We start from the raw sequence: 22,579 nt of genomic DNA, 5'->3' as shown, positions 1-22,579 counted from the left end.
TTCAGTAGCTACACAGGCACTGCATTTTCCGGTCAGTTGTTTTTCAAACAGATGTACCGTTAGTTTATTGACGCTTTTTACCATTTCGCACTACATTCAAGCGACCCATTTCGCTATTGGTTCGCAGAATTTTAAACAAGTTTCTTTTTGTTTGGAACTTTTAGGCTTTTAGATTGGTTTTTGGTTTTTTCGCTGGCAGTGTCATCTACCAGGCGTCTCCATTCTAAATAGGGAGAGAGAAACACAGAGCCAGAGTCATCTAAGAAAGCAAACGAAAAGAACGAAACGAATCAAAGGAAATTTTTATTTCAATTCACCACCACCAGCAGCTCGCCGGATCCACCGTCGAACGCGACCTATCAGTCAGACATTGACAACTCAAGGTACCGCCTTGCTGCTTAGTATAGGTTCATCAGTACCGTTTCATCCACCCTATTCGTCTACTGGTGTATCTATCTGCTGGGAAGCACTCGTCCCACGAATCTTAGAATGATTTATCTGTCAATCCAGACAGGCAGGCAGTGAGGCAGTCCGTCAGTCAGTTAGTCCACCGTTCGCGTTAGGAATCGTTTCCTTCGTGACCCCTCTGTTAGCAATCGGCGGGGTTGTGAAAATTCGTACGGCACACATGTAGTCGGAAAGGAATGTAGAGGATCTACGCAGAATTTTTCAATTCATCTTGAATGTCGGAAAGCAATCAGAGCTGACTTCTTTCCTGATGATGTTTTTTTTTTAAATTATTCTCATTTTATTCGTCTATCTTGCAAGCATACATACATACCTCGACAGCTGCTGGCTCATTAGTTTAATATTCATTTCGCTACCGAGCCACATCTTGCAATGCAAATGTAAATTTTGTTACATCGAGCGAAATCAAAAATTAAATGCAAATTGAGTTTACCGTATCTGTTGGGTTAACATTTTTCGCGGAATTACATGGCCATATGCACTCAACAGCTCGTCTCACATGATCGCATAACGTTCTATTAATAAAAAAAAGAAAATCAGACAATATGTTGACTTGATGAGCTTATCATTGTGTGGGTAGAATAAGCTGTAACCTCGGTGCTGACAAAGAAGAAGATTCAGAACATTCGGTCGCTTCTGTCGCTCAAAAACAGCTGGCACATATTGCGAACATTACCCTCGCCCCCGTTCTGCACAAACGAGACCAATCGTTAGCAGATTGATCTACTGTTGCGTCCACGAAATGAGAATTTGATGAAGATAACGACGCGCGCCCTCAGCATCCCGGAAGCGCTTTCAGCCCGAACGTTTACGACGCCGTTGGGTCGTAGTTTTGTAAGCAGCGCGCCGCCGTGCACACGCCATCACGCACGTGTTAGGCAAACATATTTTTACAACATCATTTCATGTGTGCTCCGTGTTGGCGTGATGTGCTTTTTGGGGGCTCGTCCTCCCGTTTTGATGGGAGTGTCATCTAGCAGGCAACGAGCGAAGCAGGAAATACACGGTGTGGAAAGGTTTGCCCAAGGTCACGCACTAAATATTAACGAACTTTACCTATACGACACCGGTAGGTTGGATCGACAAAAGGGTAGGCGGGATTATGTCGTACGCCAGCCCCGGTGTAAGCTCTACAGCATTTCTCAACAAACCCGCGGGTGCGCGTAATGGAGTCGCATGCTTTGCGAAATCGTGCAGCAAATTCCATCGTCACACATCGCGCCCGTTGACATTGATTCGATTGGATTCCGAGCCCGGCTGATCGAAGCTCATCTCGCATCTGATCTGATAGTGGGATTGCTTTTCAGACGATACGGCCCGATGCTGCTTACACGGTAGAATGACGCCTTAAACGCCCCTCCGATGCTCGCTCAGGACGGCTCTACACGTATCTGCTTGGGAAATGGTTATCGGCGTGTTATTTCCTCCGCTTTGCTCTACACATCTTTGTAGCGTCAAGGGGTAGTGAAAGAGGAAGGGGACAAGGGCCACATTTTGTGGTTCTAGCACCGGAAAGTAAGATAAAGAACGGTATGAAAGGACGCCAAAAACAATTTTCCTAGATTTACGTGACGATAGTTGGTGGCAGAGTAGAGGATACAGTAGGGAAAACGTAACCATCACCACGTTCGACGAAGTTGTTCGACGATGTTACCGGATCGTTTATGAACGTTAGGGGAGTAGATGTTTTTCCTCGTAATTGACCATCAGAAATCGTTTCGATGATTTAATACGCTTGATTGTTTGTCATCCCTTTCATTTGAACGATCTTGCAAATTTCGTTGGAACTACGAAACGATAACGAAACAACGATGAACGTAAAATATTTAATGTTTCATTCACTAATTGTGGTTCAGATCTGCGAAACTGAGAGCAAATGCATTACATCCATAAAGTATGAATTGAACAACAACTGACGAGCAGTATCTTCTGTCACATGTGTTATGGATAATCGTTTCTCTTGAATATTAAATTACCGACATTGCTTAGCCATGTGTTTAATCACTCTCATTCTAATGCGCCCTTTGCCCCTCGCCACACACGCACGAACAAACAGGTTTACTATTTCTTGAACAAACTACAAGTGTAGTATGGTGAAACAAGTCAATTACCGTTGTTTGATAATAGCTGTCAGGCACGTGCCATCCAACTTCAACGTTTATGATCCGTACACGATGCGTTACATGCGTAGCCGAACACATGTTATGACTGTTGATATGACAGCTTACAACGCGTCATTAGATCATATTTAAAATCAGAATCGGTTTTTTTCGCTTGATTCTCACCGAAGGGATGTTGTCTTTCGATTGCGCGTTAGAAATGTAATAACAAAACGCCCCAGTAAAGCGCCATTGATAGCACAGCACTTCGCAAGAGCTACAGCCGACGAGTGATGATTTGCTGGAAGCAATGTTTCTAAAATTGGCTCCAAAAAGATTTAAGACTAAATAGCCGATTAACCGTGTTATCAGCTTGCTATTTATTACCCTAAACATGAACCTCATTTGCGGTAAGGTCGTCCTCTATCTTCATTAGACAGTGGCACAGTCAAGGCTATAAAAAGAGTTCGCTAATGGAACCAGGAAATCGATTTACATGTTAAAAGAAACAATCAATGTGTATATTAATAAATAACTTTTCTCCAGCTCACTGAGCCGCGAGATGTGTTTTTCATGAATAAATGCGATTACAGCAAAGAATGAAGTAACAACACTACTAACGGGAATGATGTGCCACCCAGCGACGGGTTTCATTTTCAAGGCCAATAATTTGGCCAATGATTTATCAATCTTTTACACCTCGACTGGTTCTTGATGAGAATGATTCAAAAATTCAAAATACCCTTCCGATTGAAAAACTTTTGCCCGGTCGCACCAACATTGCTTGTCAATCTCGTCCCAGGTCGCCGGGAGAAAAGTTTCTGCACAAGGCGTCCGGCGGTTCCGGTCGGCGCGACAAAAAGTACGCTGCAAAATGCTCATGAATAATCTACGATAAAATACCTATTTCGTTCGAATTTCCATAACCGTTCCCCGCTGCTGTTCCTACAGCTGTGAGGTAACGGCTTTGGTCCACTTGAGAACACGGGTACGACCGTTTAACAGAAGAGGGAAGGTCGAACTTCTGGCGGGTCAAATTCAAACAAGAAAGCAAGAAAAACCAATGGCATGGGAGAAAATCACTCAAACGATACACCGCTTAGGCCGCAATCGGTGGTGGTAATAATATTCGCAACACTTGAACACCATCCATTAGTATGCAAATTTCATCTGCCAGACAGCTCAAGCCGACCGAAGCAACTAAGCGCGTCTTGCGATTTTTTGCACTTTAAAACTGTACCATCATTTGAAGGCGAACATTAAACAGACGCGCCGCTGTTCGATGCCCAATGATGAGTTTTTCTTTCTTCAAAAGCGTGCGCGCCGGTGTGTGTGTGTGTGTGTAGAAATTATCAAACACATCAAACCACACGAACGAGATGAATGAGAGAAAAGAAGCAATCGAAAGCGAAAATAAAGGATCCTGTAACCCAACCCGGTGCCCGGTGGTGCGCGATGATGGGTTACCGCCCGCAGTCTCCGGACAGCTGCTGTCAATATTCAAAGTGAAAACTTCAGCCGAGAAGCAAAACATTTGCATAGTTTTGTCATGTCCTTGAACATCCCTTCTAGGCAGGGCATTCTACTTCCCTGTGTTGTTGGTGATTTGAGGTTGTCTCCTGGCACGGGAAAACAGGTGCTCGGAGCGATTCGTACCCAGGCGTAATGCCGCCCCGTCCGTTAGGAGTTGATTAAAAAGTTTTCTTTTTCTCTCCACTTTCCGCCTGTGTTCGGGATTGGATTGGGGCAGCAAAACCGGAGCGACAGTCGTATGATATCTGTTGATGTGGCCACGGCTGGGTGATACTGCTGGAGGTGTGTTTTCGTGCGTGTTGAGCGCTATGCTAGGGCGAAGTGAAACAGAAAACTGTTGCATAAAAGCAACAGAAAGTCGCTAGAGTTTACTTGTTTGGGAAATTAGGCTTTATGTGGTTTAAAAAACAGCGCATTCGCACGTCGTGCCTACGGATAGCATAAATATATGGGTTACTTACGTTGTCCTTTCCTGAAACTGTACCATGCAGCAAAGGGTACATTGGGATCTGTAAAATTATTCTACCCCTAATCCCTTAAAAGCGATTTTTCCACCTTATGCACCCACATCCAACAAGGTTCAATGTGGGGTCTTTTTGGGCGCCGAGATTTAGTGGTATCAAAAACCGATAAACCTATCAACTCACCGAACCGTTTTAGGATCGTGTCCCATCATCCTCCCCCGAGTTAGGCATGCATGTTTTTGCTGAAATGTAATTCGATTGCCCGGAATGGTGACTGTCCGAGAGGGCCGTCCTTGCAAGAGCGTTCGACTGGCAGGATTGAGTCATAGCAAACCAGCAGACGATTTGACTTTGACTCGTTTCAAAAAGGGGAAAGGGTGGGCAGAATTGAAAATAGGATTGAATCGGTAAAGCTCACCAAACATACACAGCACAGTGGAATCTATTTTCAACCAAACGGCAAACAACAATTTTATTGCTCCATTTTGAGGCTGCCCTTCAACGCCCAGCACGGTGGGATGTAATAATTTATTCCCATTTCCTTTCATTTTAAAGCGTTCGGTCGCCTGTCGTCGACCCTTCTCGGGGAAGCTGTCAATTGAAATATACCCTCCTTTGGAAAGGGAGATTTGTAATGAAAAGTGTAGAGCAAGATTTAAGGATCATCGCTGCGTCTGTAAGTGCATCTGTATGTGTGTGTGCCACATCGGATAACTGCACGCCTCCAACGTCCACCGAGCTTGGACGATATTTATTTACCAACGGATGTGTTTGTCCAACACTGTTCAAGGACACTTTCTATTGGCTTTTATTTTGCAACAGTATTTTAAACGTTTGCTCTCTAGCGCTGCTGCTCTTCTCAGTCTCGGTGCACGTAATACCAACTGACATGTGCCATAAACCAGAAAGAAGGTGGCCAATGTATGAACCATTGCCCTGGTTGATGAAAGTGAGCATCAACCTGAAGCGTCTCGCTCTGTATGTGTGTGTGTTTGTATGTGTTTGTTCAACAGTTTGTGCATCCAGTAGAAGGTCATGCCGCATTGAAGCATCATAAACGTATATCCGGTCCACCGTTCGTACATCGGAAAGGACGGACGTTCATCCTTAATGTCACTCTCACTCCCGCCCAGGGAGACGAGAATAGCGTCCGGCGGGGCGAACGATGAGCCAATCAATCAATCAATCGTCCATCGACTAAGTCCATCGACTGGTCTGTACGTGGAGGAACAAAACACACACACACGGTAGGTTGGATGAGTGGATGCGCCTTAGAACGTCATCTCCCGAGAGCAACGAAGGCTGCGAAGGATGTTCCCTGCTCTAGCTGTTCTCACACTGGCTGCCGTTTTATCGGGGCTGCCTCAACACGGAAATAACTGACCTTTCGTAAAACAGCAAACCCTTCTGCCTCCCGCCCTGCTAGCGATTAGTGTTCGCCTTCCCAATGTTCCAGCGTCACCGAGTAGGATGATGATGTTTTCCGCCCGGAATGAAGTCAACCGACAGCAAAACTGTTGCATTCCCCAATGTGGAAGCGCTCGAGAAAAGGACAGCTGTTGGAAGGTCGGTTGGTCGGGCGGTTAGTATTTCTAGGATTTAGTCCTGTTTGTGGGTTTTGTGAATCGATTAGAGAGTGTGTGTGTTTTGAAGTAACAGCCGCACTAGGATGCTGCGTTACATGTAAGGCAATATATCTTTTAATGAAGGGTAAGAATCATTTTAAACGAAATTAAACTTTAATGAAATTTCTCCATTGCCCACTCACATCACTTCACGGGTGAAATTTAATCAACAAAAGAGCCGTTTCTGGCAAGAGTGCCACTTTATGGCGCACTGCTCTTAGCCACATCCACATCACCCCCGAGGGAAGCTCCTTTTACCGAAAAAGAGGTAATAATCCGTACGCTTTCCAAATTTATGGCCAACTGGATAAAACGATATCCATCAAACCGCGTAACCGCGGGTTCGGTCGTCGGTGTCGGTGTTCATTCGTGGTATCGGTATCGTTGCGGGGCCATCATAAATCAAACTTTGCAACTAACTCAACTAGCCGAGCGTTCTCAACTTTCACAACAGATCCCCGTTGCTCGCTGGCGGTGTTGGCAAGAAGATGCTTTTTTTTCGTTGCTGTTGTGTGTATATTTCGTGAATGTATCAGGTTGCTGCCCCCGCTGCGGGAATATCCAGCTGGTTAGTATGGATTTCAGTTTGTGAACTATCCAGCTATAGACCAGCGCAAGTTGAACGCACTGGTATGTAGCAACAAAGTCTAAATAAATAGGTATAATTTAATTCAATTAAATACTCAATGATTGACATCTGTTTAGAGACACTGCATATAATTACAAAAAACAGGTATTAGTTGTTGATGACGTTGAAAACCAAGTAACAGAATCATCGTCAATGAATTAGTTTAAATGATATGAGACAATTAATTGAAGTATCAATTGAAGTTTTAAGATTTCTGCTACACTCTACATCCGATGTGTATCAATGAGTAGAGCATGTGACCTCTTAAGAACCTCTCTAAGGACTTCCGATATCTTGAGATGAAGAATAAGGACAGAAAATGACTTCAGAGGAATAATTGAAGCTGTGTGACCAGAACTATCTGATGCTTAAATTCACCCCTATTACACGATTCGCTTAATACAGGGTTTTCCAGGAGTTCTCATAGTTGTGGGACACTTCCTTGACTCTTTCTTATGGGCAGTGAAGTTCATGTGATGGAAATTGGACTCTATGGCACGTTTTTTGGACGGACTCCTTGGAAATTCCCATTGGATTTGTCCGACAACGGTGCTATAGAGTTTAATTCCCATTACATTAAGTTCATTTCGCGTAAGAAGGAGTCAATTAAGTGTCCCACAGCTATTAGAACTCCTTGTAAACCCTGTAATGTTCTCAATAGCAAGCAGCAAAATTTACTTAAAACGTTCCCTTTTAGAAGAAATCTGTTTTCCATCCACTGTCATTGACATGCATTGAATTTTCAGCAAGTAGTTGTTTGAAAGCCAAAAGCACGCTTCAAAATTGTATCTCCAACCGGATGAACCAAGCCCTCCTCTTCCCTCCCGCCCGGCACGACATTAAAATGATAAACTGTAACCGGCGTACGGTTTTGTGCCCTCTCTTGCCACTCAGTTACACTCGCCGAATTGGCCGAAACGTGCCGTCGCGTATGGTACTCGCGCAAATCGAGAAAGTTCAAAATTGTGCTGCTAGCGGTATGGTATTGCTACACTTTCTTTCGCACCCGGGAAAACTTTCCCACGATGCAAATTCGTAAACGATATTTCGGTGAAACCGCTTTCCCAAGCTGGAAATCGTCGATCCTTGGGATCCGTTGGTTAAGGTGGGGGGGGGGGGGGGGGGGGGGGTGGCGGTAAGGGACGGCCAAAGACAAACTTTGGGCTTGGTAAAAGTCACGTACCCGCGTGAACCAACGAAGGAGCGCCCTGGAAAGGTATGGCTCACACCCAGCGCCAGACGTTAATGTTGCCACTTGGGATTTCCGCAGGGTGGTAACATTTGGTGGTGCGAAATGACGTGCCGTACGCGAGACGGAAATGATTAAGATTGCAAAATGTGTGTGTGTGTGTGTGTGTGTGTGTGCTTCATTTTTTACTTTCCTATCTGTGGTTGCGGTTGTGGCTTTTCCAACCATCCCCAAGACACACCCACAGACAAAATTGGAGAGGAAGATCGTACGGATTCGTACGGAAGAAGCATTCTTGCTAGAACCACCGCTATTTGGCACGTCCTTACTGACCTTCCTGCCTCCGTAGACGGGGTTTTGCAGAACTTTTGATTCGACAGTTGTGTGTGTGTGTCAAACGAGGGTTTTTCCTTCCCGTTTGATGTTGGGCTATGATTGCAGCCCGACGTCGGGACGTCCTGCCGTGCTGTGGAACCGGGTTAGCACAACCAGAAAGTCACATCTTAATGGATTTCTAACTAAATTTCACCAAATCGGTTTAGGCGTTTACCGAAACGAACGGAATGATGATATTTATTTACGTTTCTTTGGATCCTCCGGTGTCCCTGGCCCTCACACGCCGTGCTGGTTTCAGGTTGGAATGTTTCGGTTAGAAGCGGAGACGAGACCAGAATGTTTATTAAAAATGTCCCGCGAAAGGATGCGCGGTAACCCTTCGGTGCGGTAGCTGTGGTAAACTAATCGAAAATGCTAGCAACATTCCCCCCCCCCCCACTTTGAGTATGGCCAAGAGAAGTTCTGCTCCTGTTACTTGCCCCTCATACAGCTGGGGGTAGGGAACAACTTTTTCCCATAGCAAATCAGCTGGCTGCTAGCACGTCGCCCCACCAGACTAAGCAACACGTCCCAGCAAACCCTGCCGTTAAGGAAAACATCTATTAGTTTACCACCGCTTGGGGTTTCCAACCTCGACCGGGCGCATTTTCAATTAGAGCGAAAAACTTTAGCCATCGCTCGGCGAGTGAGGTTGCAATTGACATAGCGATACTGAAAACCGCAAGCAGCCGCCAGTGACACTTGTGTAAGGAAAATCACAGTTCCCTCCTTGCGTACGCTTCGTTTGATGTGGCGTAAGCTGTGTATCGCGCCCGCCACAGAATACCATTCCGCGGACAACCTGGAAGGAAAAGCAAATTAAAAGTCAACATTCTGAGCGCAACCTGCTTCGGCTGGCTGCCGGCTGGATTGGAAAGCTTGACGGGTGATTATGATTATGCTGCGTCCATGGCCAACCTGGTTGAATGGGTTGTGGCGCATTTAAAAGAAGGGGGGAGGGGAAAGCGGATGAAGAAACGGTATACGCTGACTTTGTCGCTATGATCACGGGTGGGCATCAGATGGGGAGTGTGGGTGCGAGAAGGATTAAAGACGAATAATTTTCACTTTGATTTTGATTTTGATGAGTGAAAGCAAACATTGCGCACCGATTTGCTTGCTCTCTGCCTTTTAATAATGTTTACCCTTGTAACCTGCAAACGTTAAAGTATATCTAAACATTAGTGATGATCTTCAATTTCATATTGATAGATATTTATTCAAAGGGATATATATGAAGGGTCGATACTGTCATGTGTTTCTTTCGAGTTGATTTGAATTGAATACATTTCGAGAATAATGTGTTTTTTTTTTGCTTTTTATGTAGCTTTTATGTGAATCAAGCTACAGTGAAAGAAACATCTGTTCCTCATGTACTCATTTGCAATAACTAAAGCAACCTCTTGAAACGCTCGTATCTTACACAGTGATGGTATTTTCGATAGCTCACCCGCTCATTAATGATTATATTTAGCTGCTTCAATCTACGATCGTTGCAACATTGTAGCCACTCGGATGACGCTCTGACGCTTGGCACAACATGCAACACAAAAAAGCACCCCCTTGCAACGAAACGAAAGGAAGCAAAAAACAGCGGAAACATGTGCTTCACTGAAACAAACATGACCAACTCCTCCGACCTCCTCCCATTTGTGCGGCTGCTGCAATCAAATTGCTACCCCGCCCCGATCGCACTTGAGTTGAACGCTTACAACTTGTTTGCGGAATTTGCATAAATAGGGCGGGCTCGCGCTGCTTGTGATCGCTAACGATCGCGAAACGGCGATTGAAACCGCACACAAGATTAATGGAACTGCATTATACTGCCAGTGGTAGTGGGGCATCCTTTTTTCCCCCCAGTGGTCAGCCCGGGTACGCCCCGAACGCGATAGATGGACGTAAGAATGGAGATTAACCGTGTGCCGGCCGTGCTTCTGAAGATGTGTCACTTCCCATTAGTGTTGGCCCGGTCGGCGGATGGACGCGATGCGTAATGTCGTTCATTCAAACGTCAATCAAACAGTGTGCGCAGCATTCCGGTTTGTTTGATGTAATTTCCGGCGATGAAAGAGAGAGAAAAAAAGGAGTACAATTGCGTGACAAGTCGCATTTTTTACCCCTTTCGCCTGCCTTTGTACATCGCGGTTATAGGTTTTATTTATCGTCGAATTTGGCACGTTTTTTCATACTCTTTTCCCCGCACGAGTACATCGCTATACAACACGCTGATACTGAATCATAATTGATGGCTTCATCGGTGAAAACGATCGTTATTAAGCGAGTCGAGTGGATTGCCGTGTTGATTGATGGATTCACCGAACGTGACTTAATTGAAACATTATTTCAACGCTCCGAACGGCAGGGCAATGGAGAACAAACAAGGGAAGGGTTACAAGTACGATTTATTTGCTGTGTACCGCTTTGTACCGGGCGTGGAAAGGGAGAGGTACGAGAGAGCTATTTAGATTACGTGCAATATGAATTATTAATTCGAATTAATTACATTTATGGCACCTTTTTTAACGGTGTCGAGATTGCTGCAGGCTTACAGAACGCCCTGTCGCCATTGTTCATTCGTTGCGCCTGGTGGGTTGTTTTACATCGATTATGAGAGATTAATCGTAAAATTATTTAAATTTGCAATCATACATTGTTGTTTTTTTTTGCGATTCAGTACAATAAAGGGTTTACTTCAATGTAATGCTTGTTTGATAATAATCCGCCATCTTTGCTCGTTCCTGTGCCCGACCTGAAGGCATTTAACAAGCGCTCAATTTGTATTTGAATGCAGGATTTTTGCATCTATAGTAGCTAGAAATAATCACACTAGAAGATGCAACTTTGCCCCAATAGTTTCGTTGGTGGGCTCTACACTAAAGCATTAAAAAAAGGCAAATTCGTTTCGACCCGTACTTTACGATAAATTAAAAATTAATCCGTAAAATGTGCTTCACTGACGACCCCGAACCGATCGGCCGATCGAATGACCGAATCGAGTGCAGTCGTTTTGTTCTCCTTCGACAAGGCCAAGGCCATCTATCTATGGTATGTCTATCTGACGGGGCAGGACTGCGGGTTGTGAGGAGGTGGTAACATAACATAACTGATTTTAGTTTTTAATATTGACGCTGTTACACCCATTCGGTTATTTGTGCGTTAGACTTGATCGTGTTTGGATCGTGCGAGAAGTTAAAGTGTTAAAGCAGTTTGTCACCAAATTGTCGCCAGCAGTCGCCGAATTGTGACGTCATTTACGTTAGAGGTGAAAACATCAAAGACATCTCATGTTAGTGCAAACAGAGGTGCACTGTTCATTCTGTTCATTCTTCCCCCATTCTGGGTTGTGTTGGATGTGAGATGCATGAAGATCACAATGGAGATGTGTAGTTTCTTTTTCTCTCTCTCTCTCTCTCTCTCTCTCTCTCTCTATCTATGGGTCTCTTTGTCCGTGCACGGTATCGGGATTAAGTGCGCATTGGTACACATAAATTATGCACGAGCACGTGCGGTAAAACTCGTTGACCCACCGTTCGGGGCTTGAGTTGTGGAGCGACCAAAGTGTAGCGTATCGTGTGCTTCGTGCTGGGTTAATGAATTTTGGTTCTCAAATGACGAAACGAAACTATTTGATGTGTATACGTGAAATAAAAATTAAACCATCCAAGATTTTTCCAAAATTATTATACTTTCGAATATTATCAACTATTTATTCCCCCTTGTGTGCGTGTGTGTGTGTGTGTTTTCCTTCTTTGCAGTGAAGATGTTCAAATCTAAAACCACCTCCCCGAACGAACCGTCCCCACCGCCCGGCCAATCCGAACAGGACTGCAGCGGGATGCACATCACGCTGAACCCCTCGTCACGGGCCACCAGTCCCAGCGCGATGCTGGGAAAAGCGAGCGCCACCCCGTCACCGACACCCTCCGCAACGCACCCGCTCGGCCACCCCAATCCGCTCAAAAGCATCAACAACAACAACAGCAGCAGCAGCAACAACAAGGCCAGCAGTAAACCGTGCGGCAAGGGCGGGGGCAATGCCGGTGACGGGGGCGGCTCCAAGGGAGCGAAAAAGCGCAAAAGCTCGGACGAGGAAAGCGACATCATCGGCGAACTGATCGGGGACTATGGCAAGTGGCAGTTCGTGATGACGTTTCTGCTCTCCCTGTTCCAGGTGCCGAACACGTTCCACATCTACTCGCCAACGTTTCAGGTAGGTTTTGGGAAAGAAATGGGGAATACAACGGATGGAGAGATATGGGCAAGATGCGAAAGAGAGAAAGAGAGAGAAAAAACAAGGGAAGAGATAATGGCAACGATAGAAGTTCTAACAGAACATAATTGCATCCCAGCATTAGTTCCAAAATCCATGTCCAAATCGAAACCTCCATAGATGCTCATTTCATACGTAAGTCCTTACCAACACCAATTACCAGTGTAACTGAATTCGCTTCCTCAGTCACCAACTAAGGAATTAAACGTAAATACAGTGAACCCTCTCTTATTTGACACTTCTCCAATTTGAAAAACCTCTCTTATTTGAACATTTTGCACAGTCCCTTGATTTTCAGTACATTTTTGTTCGTCTAATTTGGAAAACCTCTGAAATCTGTTTCCCTTCTATTTGTGTATGGTGTTGCCATGGTTATTGAATGATGTATGCTCAAATTGGCAATCCTGTTCGCAGTTTCCTATAGCAACAGTTAAGGCTGCATACTAAATGTTCTGTCTCTTTCTTGTTTGGATGGACCTTTCATGCACTTTCCACCTCTGTAATTTGAAAACCCCTCTTATTCGACAGTCCCATCGCCTCTCAAATAAGAGAGGGTTCACTGTATCTCATACTGTTTCCCACAGACATATCCTGCAAAGAATAGTTATCTTTAGACAAATTAGTAACATCATGGCTGCTATAGAAGCCAAACTGAATGAAGCTATTTAATTGACAAAGAAATGATTTGAAAAGAAATCTCCAATATCCTTTTAATCTCCAGCTGCAGAATAGTTTCCTTTTAATTTTCTGGGAAATTCAATCAGAGCAATTGGAAGAAATGAGAACTGACTGTCCTGCTGTGGGTGAACCAATTAGTCTCAGATATATAAGAAGAAGATTGAAGCGCTATGGAAGCAAAGCAAGAAGAATATTAGTAGCAAATTTCATTCACTACTATCCTGTCGTGCTGTTGTTCACTCTTGTAATCCGATAAAAGTCCCTCAAACGACCGCATACCACAGCCATGCCAGCCTGCCTGTTTCCCTCCATCACTTTTGCCCATCGCCACGTTTTTCCAACCATCAAAGCAGGTACAAAGATTTACGGCATGCCAAGAATTCAGATCACGATAATTAGTCCAATTGAATGCCCGCGCGTTTCGCCCTGTCTCCTTTTCTTTCTCGCTTGCTGCCTTTTCTCTGTCTTTCTCTCTCGCCCCTCTCCCACTTTGCTCCGTCTCCCGCCCGTACGGAGTACGGGGGACAGGGACAAACCAAGAAACCGTTTCAATATTCATACGGTGTCCCATTTCCGGTTAATGTTGCGCATAATCAATCCGTCCCAGGCAGCAGATAAAAGCTTCTGGTGCCGACGGCCGACACATCTAGACGACGTCCCCATCGACCGGTGGCGGAACGTGTCGAGTTCGGTGGAAAATTGCAGGATGCTGAATTACGACTGGAATGCGCTAACGAGCGCCCAGCTGTCGATGGTAAGTAGCGAAAATGCTGGCTGTGTAATGCTTTCTTTCCGCCCTTTGTTGTTTGTCCGTACTCCGTACTCTGCCGCTGCGTTTGCAAATTGTTTTTGTCCCCGCGGTGCGGATTAGAACAATTGGGCATAAGACGGCGTGGATAGGAAGGACAGTACAACAGTTGGAGAAGAAAATGCTTGAGGATATAACTGAAAGCTAACTTTACTATGGACAACGATTTTAGAGTAATTTTTCACTGCCGAAGAACGTAACCGACACGGTTGCATGCAGCGCCTGGGAGTTTGACGTGCACGACAACCTCGGCAACACCTGGTCCTCGGAGTGGAATCTCGTCTGCGACAAGGAGTACCTGAAGAATGTGGCCGAGATGTTTTTCCTCGCCGGGGTTGCAACTGGCGGCATCACGTCCGGCGTGCTTTCGGACAAGTTTGGCCGCAAAATGATGCTCTTCATCTCTGCCGTCCTGCAGTCGATATTTGGTAAGACGAAAGGATCGTGTAACGTCTCTGTTTGCTGAGTGTTACTAATTTCTGCTGTTTTCTATGCTGCCATCCACAGGATTAGCCCTCTACTTTGCCGATTCGTTCGAGTTTTATCTGGTGCTGCGTGCGCTACTGGGCATTGTGTCGGTGTCGGTGACATACGCTGGGCTCATTCTGGCGATCGAGTACGTGGACGGCAAGTGGCGAACGATCGCCGGCATGTACAATCTGTTCCCGCTGCCCGTGTCGTACATCATGATCTCCGGCATTGCGTACCTCACGCAGGACTATCGAAATCTGCAGCTGTGCATCGGGCTGCCGGGTGTGTTTCTGTGCCTATTATGGTATGTATGTATGAAAACCAACCATCTAACAAGTCACGTTAATGGGTGGTAATGAAGTTAATCACTTTACGGTCAATATAGGATATCAAAAGTAATTTCTCAGTCCCTGCAGTGATCACCCTGCAACGGTGATCTGCTTCTTTTTGGATGTGTTTGATTTTCCGACGCAATGAAAGCGAATAACCCCATACGTACGTCCTCTTGCGAGTGAAATTTCGCTCATCCTGCAGTGCTAGTGATAAATTAAACCACTGACGAACCTGGACCACCTGTTAAAGCAAACGTCCCATTTCACAGACCATTGAAGGTCGATGAGCAGTACGTAGCGTCCAACTTGTCCGTTGCAACAGGTTGCTGTTGCTGCTCGTACCACAGAGTTCACATTAATTTTACGTCCGTATCAGATTACGCTCGCCCGGAAAGAATGTACTCTCGCCCACGAGCTCTTCAAGCAAACAACATGCGCTTAAATAATTGCTTAAAATAGTTTGCTTCCTTCTATGTTGGGGAGCGTGTTTGTTTGTTTGTATTTTGCACTGTCTTGACCCGCAAAGAGTGTGTGTCGCATGTGGCACTATACATTTGCTGAGCACCCTGTCAGCCTGTCAGTACAATGCTAATTAAGCCTCGAAAATCATCACCAGTAATGAGATGCCAAACCATACCCAACAATCCTCTAGTTCCTGTTGGCGACGAGGATGTGTTGTGGATGGCAAACGGGACCTTTGTAGTAATAAATAAAAACCAATTCGATTAGCTCCCCGCCGTCCTTGGTGCGAATAATGTCAGCACCGTTGAAGATGGACACACCAACTGCAAAGCTTGCAAAACAATTCCAATTCCTCGTCGTTCGAGCACAACACGACAAACAACGTGAAGCGTAGAAAATAGCTTCGACCTTCGGCTCGTTTCCATGTTTACATCAATTTCACTCACAGGTTCACGCTTGGCATTTGCTTTTCTGTTGGTAAAGGGAGTTGAGGAGCTGCTTTCTCTTTCTCCCCGGTACACGTGAAAGGAACACCCCGATGCTCTATCTGTCTGAGAGCAGGTAATGTGAAGCGCAGAGTTGGGAAATTTTGTGCTTCCACTGCAAATTGGTAATTAGTGGTTAGTGCTTGGTGAAGCATCCTTCCGACCGCGGGTCGATGGCTTGTGGTTTGACATCGGAATGTCGGTTGGCAATGGCTGCAGCTTTTGTGGGAAATGCGGCAGTCTGTTAGAGAAAGTGTAGGGCTAAGAACACTAAATATGTTCGGGAATTACGTGAGCTGTTGTTTAAAACATCGGTAAAACATCACCGTAACACAAAAAAACAGTCAGACCTAAAAGTAGAATTTGCTCATTTTAGGTTCGTCCTGCCGGAATCGCCCCGCTGGCTGCTGTGCAAAGGTCGCATTACCGAGGTGAAGGAAGTCATCCGCAAGGCGGCCGCGTTCAACAAGCGCCCGCTACCGGACAATTTGGACAAGCTGCTGAAGCCCCCGGTGGACGAGGAGGAAACGGCGGCCGGTGTTTGCGAGCTGTTCCGATCAAAGTATCTTCGCCTGGTGACCTTTTGCTTCCTGTGCATCTGGTTCACGATGAATCTCGTCTACTATGGATTGGTACTGAACATGAACAGCTTTGGCGGCAACATTTATCTCAACTCGGTACGTCAATTTGGTGATTTGAGGGAGGAGAAGGGGGTTTGTGGATGAAAATCAATTATAGGTTTCATTTTACAACACAATTCCGCGTTGGGTACGTGCAGTTCGGTGTAAATCCAGTTGGTTTGCTATAAATATTCGCTACACGCCTGATGGGCTGCAATCCGCATTACACTCCGAACTGCTCGAATGCTTCCCGTGCAAAACTCGGTTCACTTGACTTGATTTGTTTCGTACCGTTACCCACTTTAGGCACTGGCTGGTTTGGTAGAGATTCCCGCCATCGCACTGGCCATGTACATCATCAATCGAACCGGCAAAAAGTGGCTCTTCTGTGCGACGTTCTTTGCAGCCGCACTTGCTTGCCTGTGTGCCGCCATCGTCGAGGGTAAACCGGAGTTGTTGGCGATGAAAATTACGTTCGTGATGATCGGTAAGAATCGACGATAAGACAGAACGACTGTTTGAAGGTCTTTTATTAAAAAAAAACTGACACAATAACGACCCTCCTCTTGTAGGTAAATTCACCATCAGCGCCGGTAACACCATTATGCCGGTGTACACGGCTGAACTGTATCCGACCGCAATCCGTAACGTCGGTGTCGGAGCCTGTAACCTGGCGGCTGGTTTTGCGCTCGTCCTGACACCATACTTATCGTTGCTGGTAAGTAGCACACCGTTAATCGTGTAGCCTGTTAGATGCATCTTAACGTTTCTGTGAGTTTTTATTTCGATAGACAAAAATCGAAGTCCATCTGTTGATGACGCTACTAACGGCCTGGTGTATCTTTGGCGCAATTGTGATCATTTTCCTGCCGGAAGCAATGCAGCACCACGAGCACGAGGAGCATGATGAGGATAAGTAAGTTGCAGCATGTTTGCCGCCGTGAGCCATACTCTTAATTTTGTGATGCTTTTTTACATTCGATCCACAGAGAAATCGATACACAGGTACCAGCTTAAGCGAAACCGTGCGACTCATTCTCCCTAATCAATCCTTCTGCCGAGGCAAGACCTGGTTGGTATAGTGCGTGGATGCGAGCCCTCTCTCAGCTGGACCCACTGTTACGCGACGGCTAACACACCACCACCACAGTGGAGCTGGAGTGAAGTATCATCCGACCGACATGATCAACGATCAATCAACTGCAACTGCCATATCTACTCCCTAATCGAGTTTTGTAGTACACGAAGCGCACCGAACTCTAACCTCAATCCTGTACCGAACACTTTCGCCAGAGAGCGACCAATGGTCGTTGATTTGGTTGTTTTTTTTAATATCTAAAATGGTCAATTTTATGAGACAGTTTTGAAAAGGGGTTCAATGTTCGTCAAAGCACCGCTGTAACGGTACAGTGTGTGTACCTGTAATGCCAACCTTTCCGAGTGTCCTCCGGAGGAGGGTTTGTTCCAACAGCCCGCCTAAATAGCTGTGGTAGCATTTAGTATGATTTTACTTCTGAGCCAACAACCTTGGCCTAAACCAAGCAAGAATTAAGTATAATGGAACAGATTTATTCAATAGGAAGCAAACATTTCGATACGTCGCGGGTCCCGTCATGTTGGGCACTGGCTGGCTGGTTCCAGGAAAGGCCCCGACGCCCCCCAGTAGCGAATGTCGTTGTGACCGGTTCACAAAGCAAAGCACTCCGCTCATTTACACACAGTAAACAATAGTTATAGTCAGCAGCAGTAGCAGCCAGCAATAGTGTTGGGACTGATCCAACAGTTTTAAGAGATTTTTGTACATTATTCACTAAGCCACATGCATTATTGGGCCGATCTTCGAACTTTGATAGATTGATAGGGTTCGGGTGTTAGACGATTCCTACACGTGCGTTACCCGCTACTCATCGTTACGTCCTCGGATGGGACGGTAAATTGTGTAGTAGCATTTGCCCTGAGCGGCATCACACATCTGTAAAGCAGCATCCAATATTTACATATTATTATGCCAATCATTGTTGAAAGAATGCAAAACACAAAAACAAAACAGAATTAGCAACGCTTTAGGTGTATTTTAGAGCATCAAAATGGTGTATCGATATATCAAACTGGAAACGATGGAGGAAGGGAAATACTAATTTAAGTACCGGAAGTAAAGGAATACTAACCATTCAAAGGCTCTCTTATATACACGCACGCATTCTCTCTCTCTGTAAAATTTCTATTACAGCAGAGGAGTATGAGATATCCCACAAAAGAATCACGCAAGACAGGATCAGTTGAGCAGTAGTTTAGCTCTCCCGAAAGCTCTCCAGATCTGCTGGCCTAGCACCGCTGTTTCCGTAACCTTCGCGCTGAAAGATTGTTCGTCTATGTTAGCCGTACTTAAACGTAATTAATGTGTCATATATTCTCATGTGTCAATGTAGAGTCCTGTTTATGGACGACGATCAACCCAAAAGGCAAAGCAAAACGAGGGCAAGCACCGGCAGACAGTAGTTTAAAAGCTCCCGCACATAATAAAGGAAACTCGTGTAAATAGTTCAATGCGAGAATGTTGAGCAAATTGTAGTAGAAGGTTAGGTCGGGTTGAAATAAGGTTTGTGTTAGGAAGATCGGGTCGGCGGAATTTGAATGAGATTTAATATATATTGATAAAAAGTTAGGGCAAATAATACTAAGCTAGCGCACAGAAACCATGTAAGATGTAAGCAGGTAATCTTCTTTACATCTTGTGGTTGTTGTAGAGAAGATGTTTAGTGAACAGTGTGTAAGGGATGCGTTACAGTAATACCATCCGCATCGGTGCAGCGCAGTGTTGCAACGGGCAGCAGTTCTGTCTATTGTTATTGTTGAAGCCGTGTGTGAGTGTAAAAGCTTTCTATTTATTTATTTGCTCGTACTCGTACTTAAGCAAGAAAGTTTCGCTTCCACTTGGAAAGTAAGGCCCCTCGCCCTCGTGTCACTTATCTCCGTTAGTGCATCAGTTTGCCGGCATCGTGTAATTTGGTTTACCAGCAGTTGTAAAGATACTATACTAAAAGGAGATATAATAGAGCATTTAAATGTCCACGACACGGCAGTCTGTGTGCCAGTGTCCTGAGGCTGAGTATTAAAGCAAGCAAGCAAGCAGTCAAACAACCATACACACAAAGATCCAGCACTAGCTGCAGTGCAAATCAAGAACAATAGTGAAAACGGAACAGATAAATACTACTACTACGCGTGTTAGGTGCTAGTGTAAGTGATTGTGGTTGAATCATCATTGTAAATATCCTTTCCAACAAAGAAGCTACGAGCAGTAGTAGTACTAGGTGGCGAGCTAGAGGCGTGCGCGAAAGGATGATACAGTGAGCGCGAGTAACCATTATCGAAGTAAATGAGTGTCGAACCTCGTCGTTAACCGCTCCGCAGGCGAGTGTGTGAGTAGTTCCAAACACGCTAGAGATAATAAATGTGGTACAATTACCGTACTGTGTGTGTAGTTCGCGTGCTCCACTGGGCAACGTTTAACAGCCATCCGAAAAACGGCAGCGGCACGGGTTTGCTTTAGTTGCCCAGTACATTAGACGTGACAGTTTACTCGGTTGCTCATCAGCTGATGAGAATCGGCTTGACGGAGGGTACGGAGTCATTTGAAGCAGCATTCTTCCTAAACGATTGTCTAATAGCTGCAGGTCTCAGTGATTCACCAGCATTTTTCACGCACCAACGACCTTCGCGTCCGCGTGTGCAAGCCGAGTGTCGCTTTCGAATTCAATTTCTCACCACCGGGCAACGTGGGACAGCAACAATTGGCGGTAAGTGAATGTGGAAGCGAATGCACAGGCTCTAAGAGCACGGTGTTTTGCAGCAGAGACTTAAGTCCGAAAGTTAAGACACAACCACACAACAACAGAACCCCTCCAAGCAACAAGAACGGGGAAGTTAATTGTATGTTAATTGATGCAGCCTGCTCGGTCACGATTTCTATGTTCCGGAGCGTGGTAAAACAAAAAAAAAAAGAATAACAGATCGGAGGATACCCGTAGCTGGAGAGACGCGGTCACTACGAAATGATCACCACCAGCGACACGGTTGACACTTCTGTGTTGTGCCGTGGTGCCGCGTGCCGCCGAAGTGGGATCTCCTGCTCGATCGAGCCACTCGTGCTCGATGCTCGTTTGGGAACTGGCGTAGAATTGGAACGATACCGGCTGGGAATGCGTTGGCCCAGAATCGAATGCACTGCAACAGGTAGGGAGCTGACGGTGAAGGTTACGGCTAAATTCCTGAACCGAGCCCTGGCCCAGCAGGATACAATCGAGCTGAAAACGAACGAAACGAACGATCACTAGAACGCACCCATCCGATCCAGCGTGGAGGTCACCACCGGCTGGAAGCTAACCACCGGGGCGAACTTTTGCTTGATAAACGGGTGAGGTAAAGTCGAGCCACTCAGCGACTACTTCACACACACACAGGCAGTGAGACCCAGATATTGAATTGGATCGACATTTGACGAGGGGGCGACCAACCGTTTCCTGCTCATGTTATCCACTCTGTAGCGCTCTGTCCGCCAAAACCTCGGGACAGGTGCCGGTAGACTATAATTCTTCAATTACGGTGCTTCCAATTGCTGATAGGTTTCTGTCTGCCTGCCGGCTGTCTTTACGATACAGCACAACACAGGCGCGCGAATAAAATGTACCAAATGATCGATTAATGTTCTCGTTCTCTTTCGTCGTTGTATTTAGTTGTTATTCTTAGCAAGCTCGTCACATCTATAATTTAAATGTAAGCGTTAATGCTCAGTAGGAAGTGTTACCCGAAACCCACATTTGGGTTTGAACATTTGCACCTTGTTCGTGTCGGATGTCGTACGGTGCTGGGCTGTGGTGGTTCAGTACGGTAAACCGACACTCCAAAGCTACCACTGCTTGCATGGGGAGACGTAACACTTGCAGTTCAAAATGTTCCTCCAGCAATGTTCGGACAGACGAAAATGAATGGCTTTACGCTCAAGGATATGTTCTGGTTTCCGCCACGCCAGGCTCTATCCAGAACCGTTTCTCCTGGTGGCTCCAGTGGCACGTGTGGGTAATTTAATAAGCCATTCCTTTCGGTCGACGGCTGCAACGACGCGATTGAAGTTATCAATCAAAGGAAACCACACAAAACAGCTCAAACAAAGAGCTGTAAAGTTGTTGTTTTGGCTAATCTGTTATTGTTTTAGATTCGAACAAGATATTCGTTTGATAGCGTTCCTTTTTTGATGAGGAAATCATAATGCTGGGATTCGGAGACAAGACAATTTAATTGTTTTGTTTTGCCCAAATATTGTTTTTATTTTATCTGAAGCATTCTAGCTAATAGCGGAATTTGGGGCAAGTGTGCCATACGGGACAATAGTGCCACCAAGCATTTTTCCTTAAAAACTTTAGTTTAATGATCAATTGTGTATACAGTTGGTTCCTTTCCAATGACTAGGTATACTGAGCCGAATTTCATATAGACCAATCGATATTCCCCATTGTTTTGAACTGATTTATATTGAGTTTCAAAATTGATCAGAATATTATAATTTTTGAATCCAATCAGATAAGCTCTCAAAAATCAAGCAAACAATCAAGAGAGAAAATATTTACACCACCGTATAGCTGAGAAAACGTGAAATTTTTTGTGGGGTTAGTTGAAAAAAACTTTCTTTTTGTCACTGAAAAATTCAATTTCAAAAAAGTTACAACTTTTGGGGCAAGTGTGCCATCTCTGTTTGGGGCAAGTGTGCCACCATCTTTCATAGGCGCGAGCTGTCAAAAATGTAAACATTGTTGTAGCGTGCTGCGGAATGGTGCGCTATTGTGAGCGGATTCCACGCCAGAAAAACAGAACAGTAACAAACCATATTGTGGTACAGTTGGTGGTCAAAAAGGGTTCATTGGTGACTAAATACATGTAGGAATACATACACTAGTGGTACAAACGTAATTATTTCCTATTATCTAAGAAATATGGTTATTTTAACCAGGTGGCCGTCTTGCCCCATACGAGTGGCACTCTTGCCCCATAGCCCAAAAAACAACGTCTTTTTGG

At 45.3% G+C, this 22,579-nt stretch overlaps 1 protein-coding gene across 11 annotated transcripts in view; it reads left to right on the top strand.

The window, feature by feature from the left end:
• Window positions 1-19,980, top strand: part of LOC11175761 (organic cation transporter protein) — a 34,983-nt gene extending 15,003 nt beyond the window's left edge. For 9 of the 11 annotated variants that reach the window (XM_061646650.1, XM_061646646.1, XM_061646645.1 and 6 more), the window contains 9 exons: window positions 12,137-12,591; window positions 13,937-14,083; window positions 14,310-14,565; window positions 14,645-14,912; window positions 16,264-16,564; window positions 16,814-16,994; window positions 17,080-17,225; window positions 17,299-17,423; window positions 17,497-19,980. In XM_061646650.1, coding sequence (XP_061502634.1) covers window positions 12,137-12,591; window positions 13,937-14,083; window positions 14,310-14,565; window positions 14,645-14,912; window positions 16,264-16,564; window positions 16,814-16,994; window positions 17,080-17,225; window positions 17,299-17,423; window positions 17,497-17,524 — 1,907 coding nt within the window. In that variant the 3' untranslated portion in view covers window positions 17,525-19,980. The remainder of the gene's footprint in view (window positions 1-12,136; window positions 12,592-13,936; window positions 14,084-14,309; window positions 14,566-14,644; window positions 14,913-16,263; window positions 16,565-16,813; window positions 16,995-17,079; window positions 17,226-17,298; window positions 17,424-17,496) is intronic. The other 2 variants (XM_003436313.2, XM_061646655.1) reach the window with 1 other exon arrangement.
• The last annotated feature ends 2,599 nt before the right edge of the window (window positions 19,981-22,579 follow it).

The sequence above is a fragment of the Anopheles gambiae genome, chromosome 2 (assembly GCF_943734735.2).
Source record: "Anopheles gambiae chromosome 2, idAnoGambNW_F1_1, whole genome shotgun sequence".
NCBI classification, from domain to species: Eukaryota; Metazoa; Arthropoda; class Insecta; order Diptera; family Culicidae; genus Anopheles; species Anopheles gambiae.
This window is presented reverse-complemented; position numbering and strand designations above follow the sequence as displayed.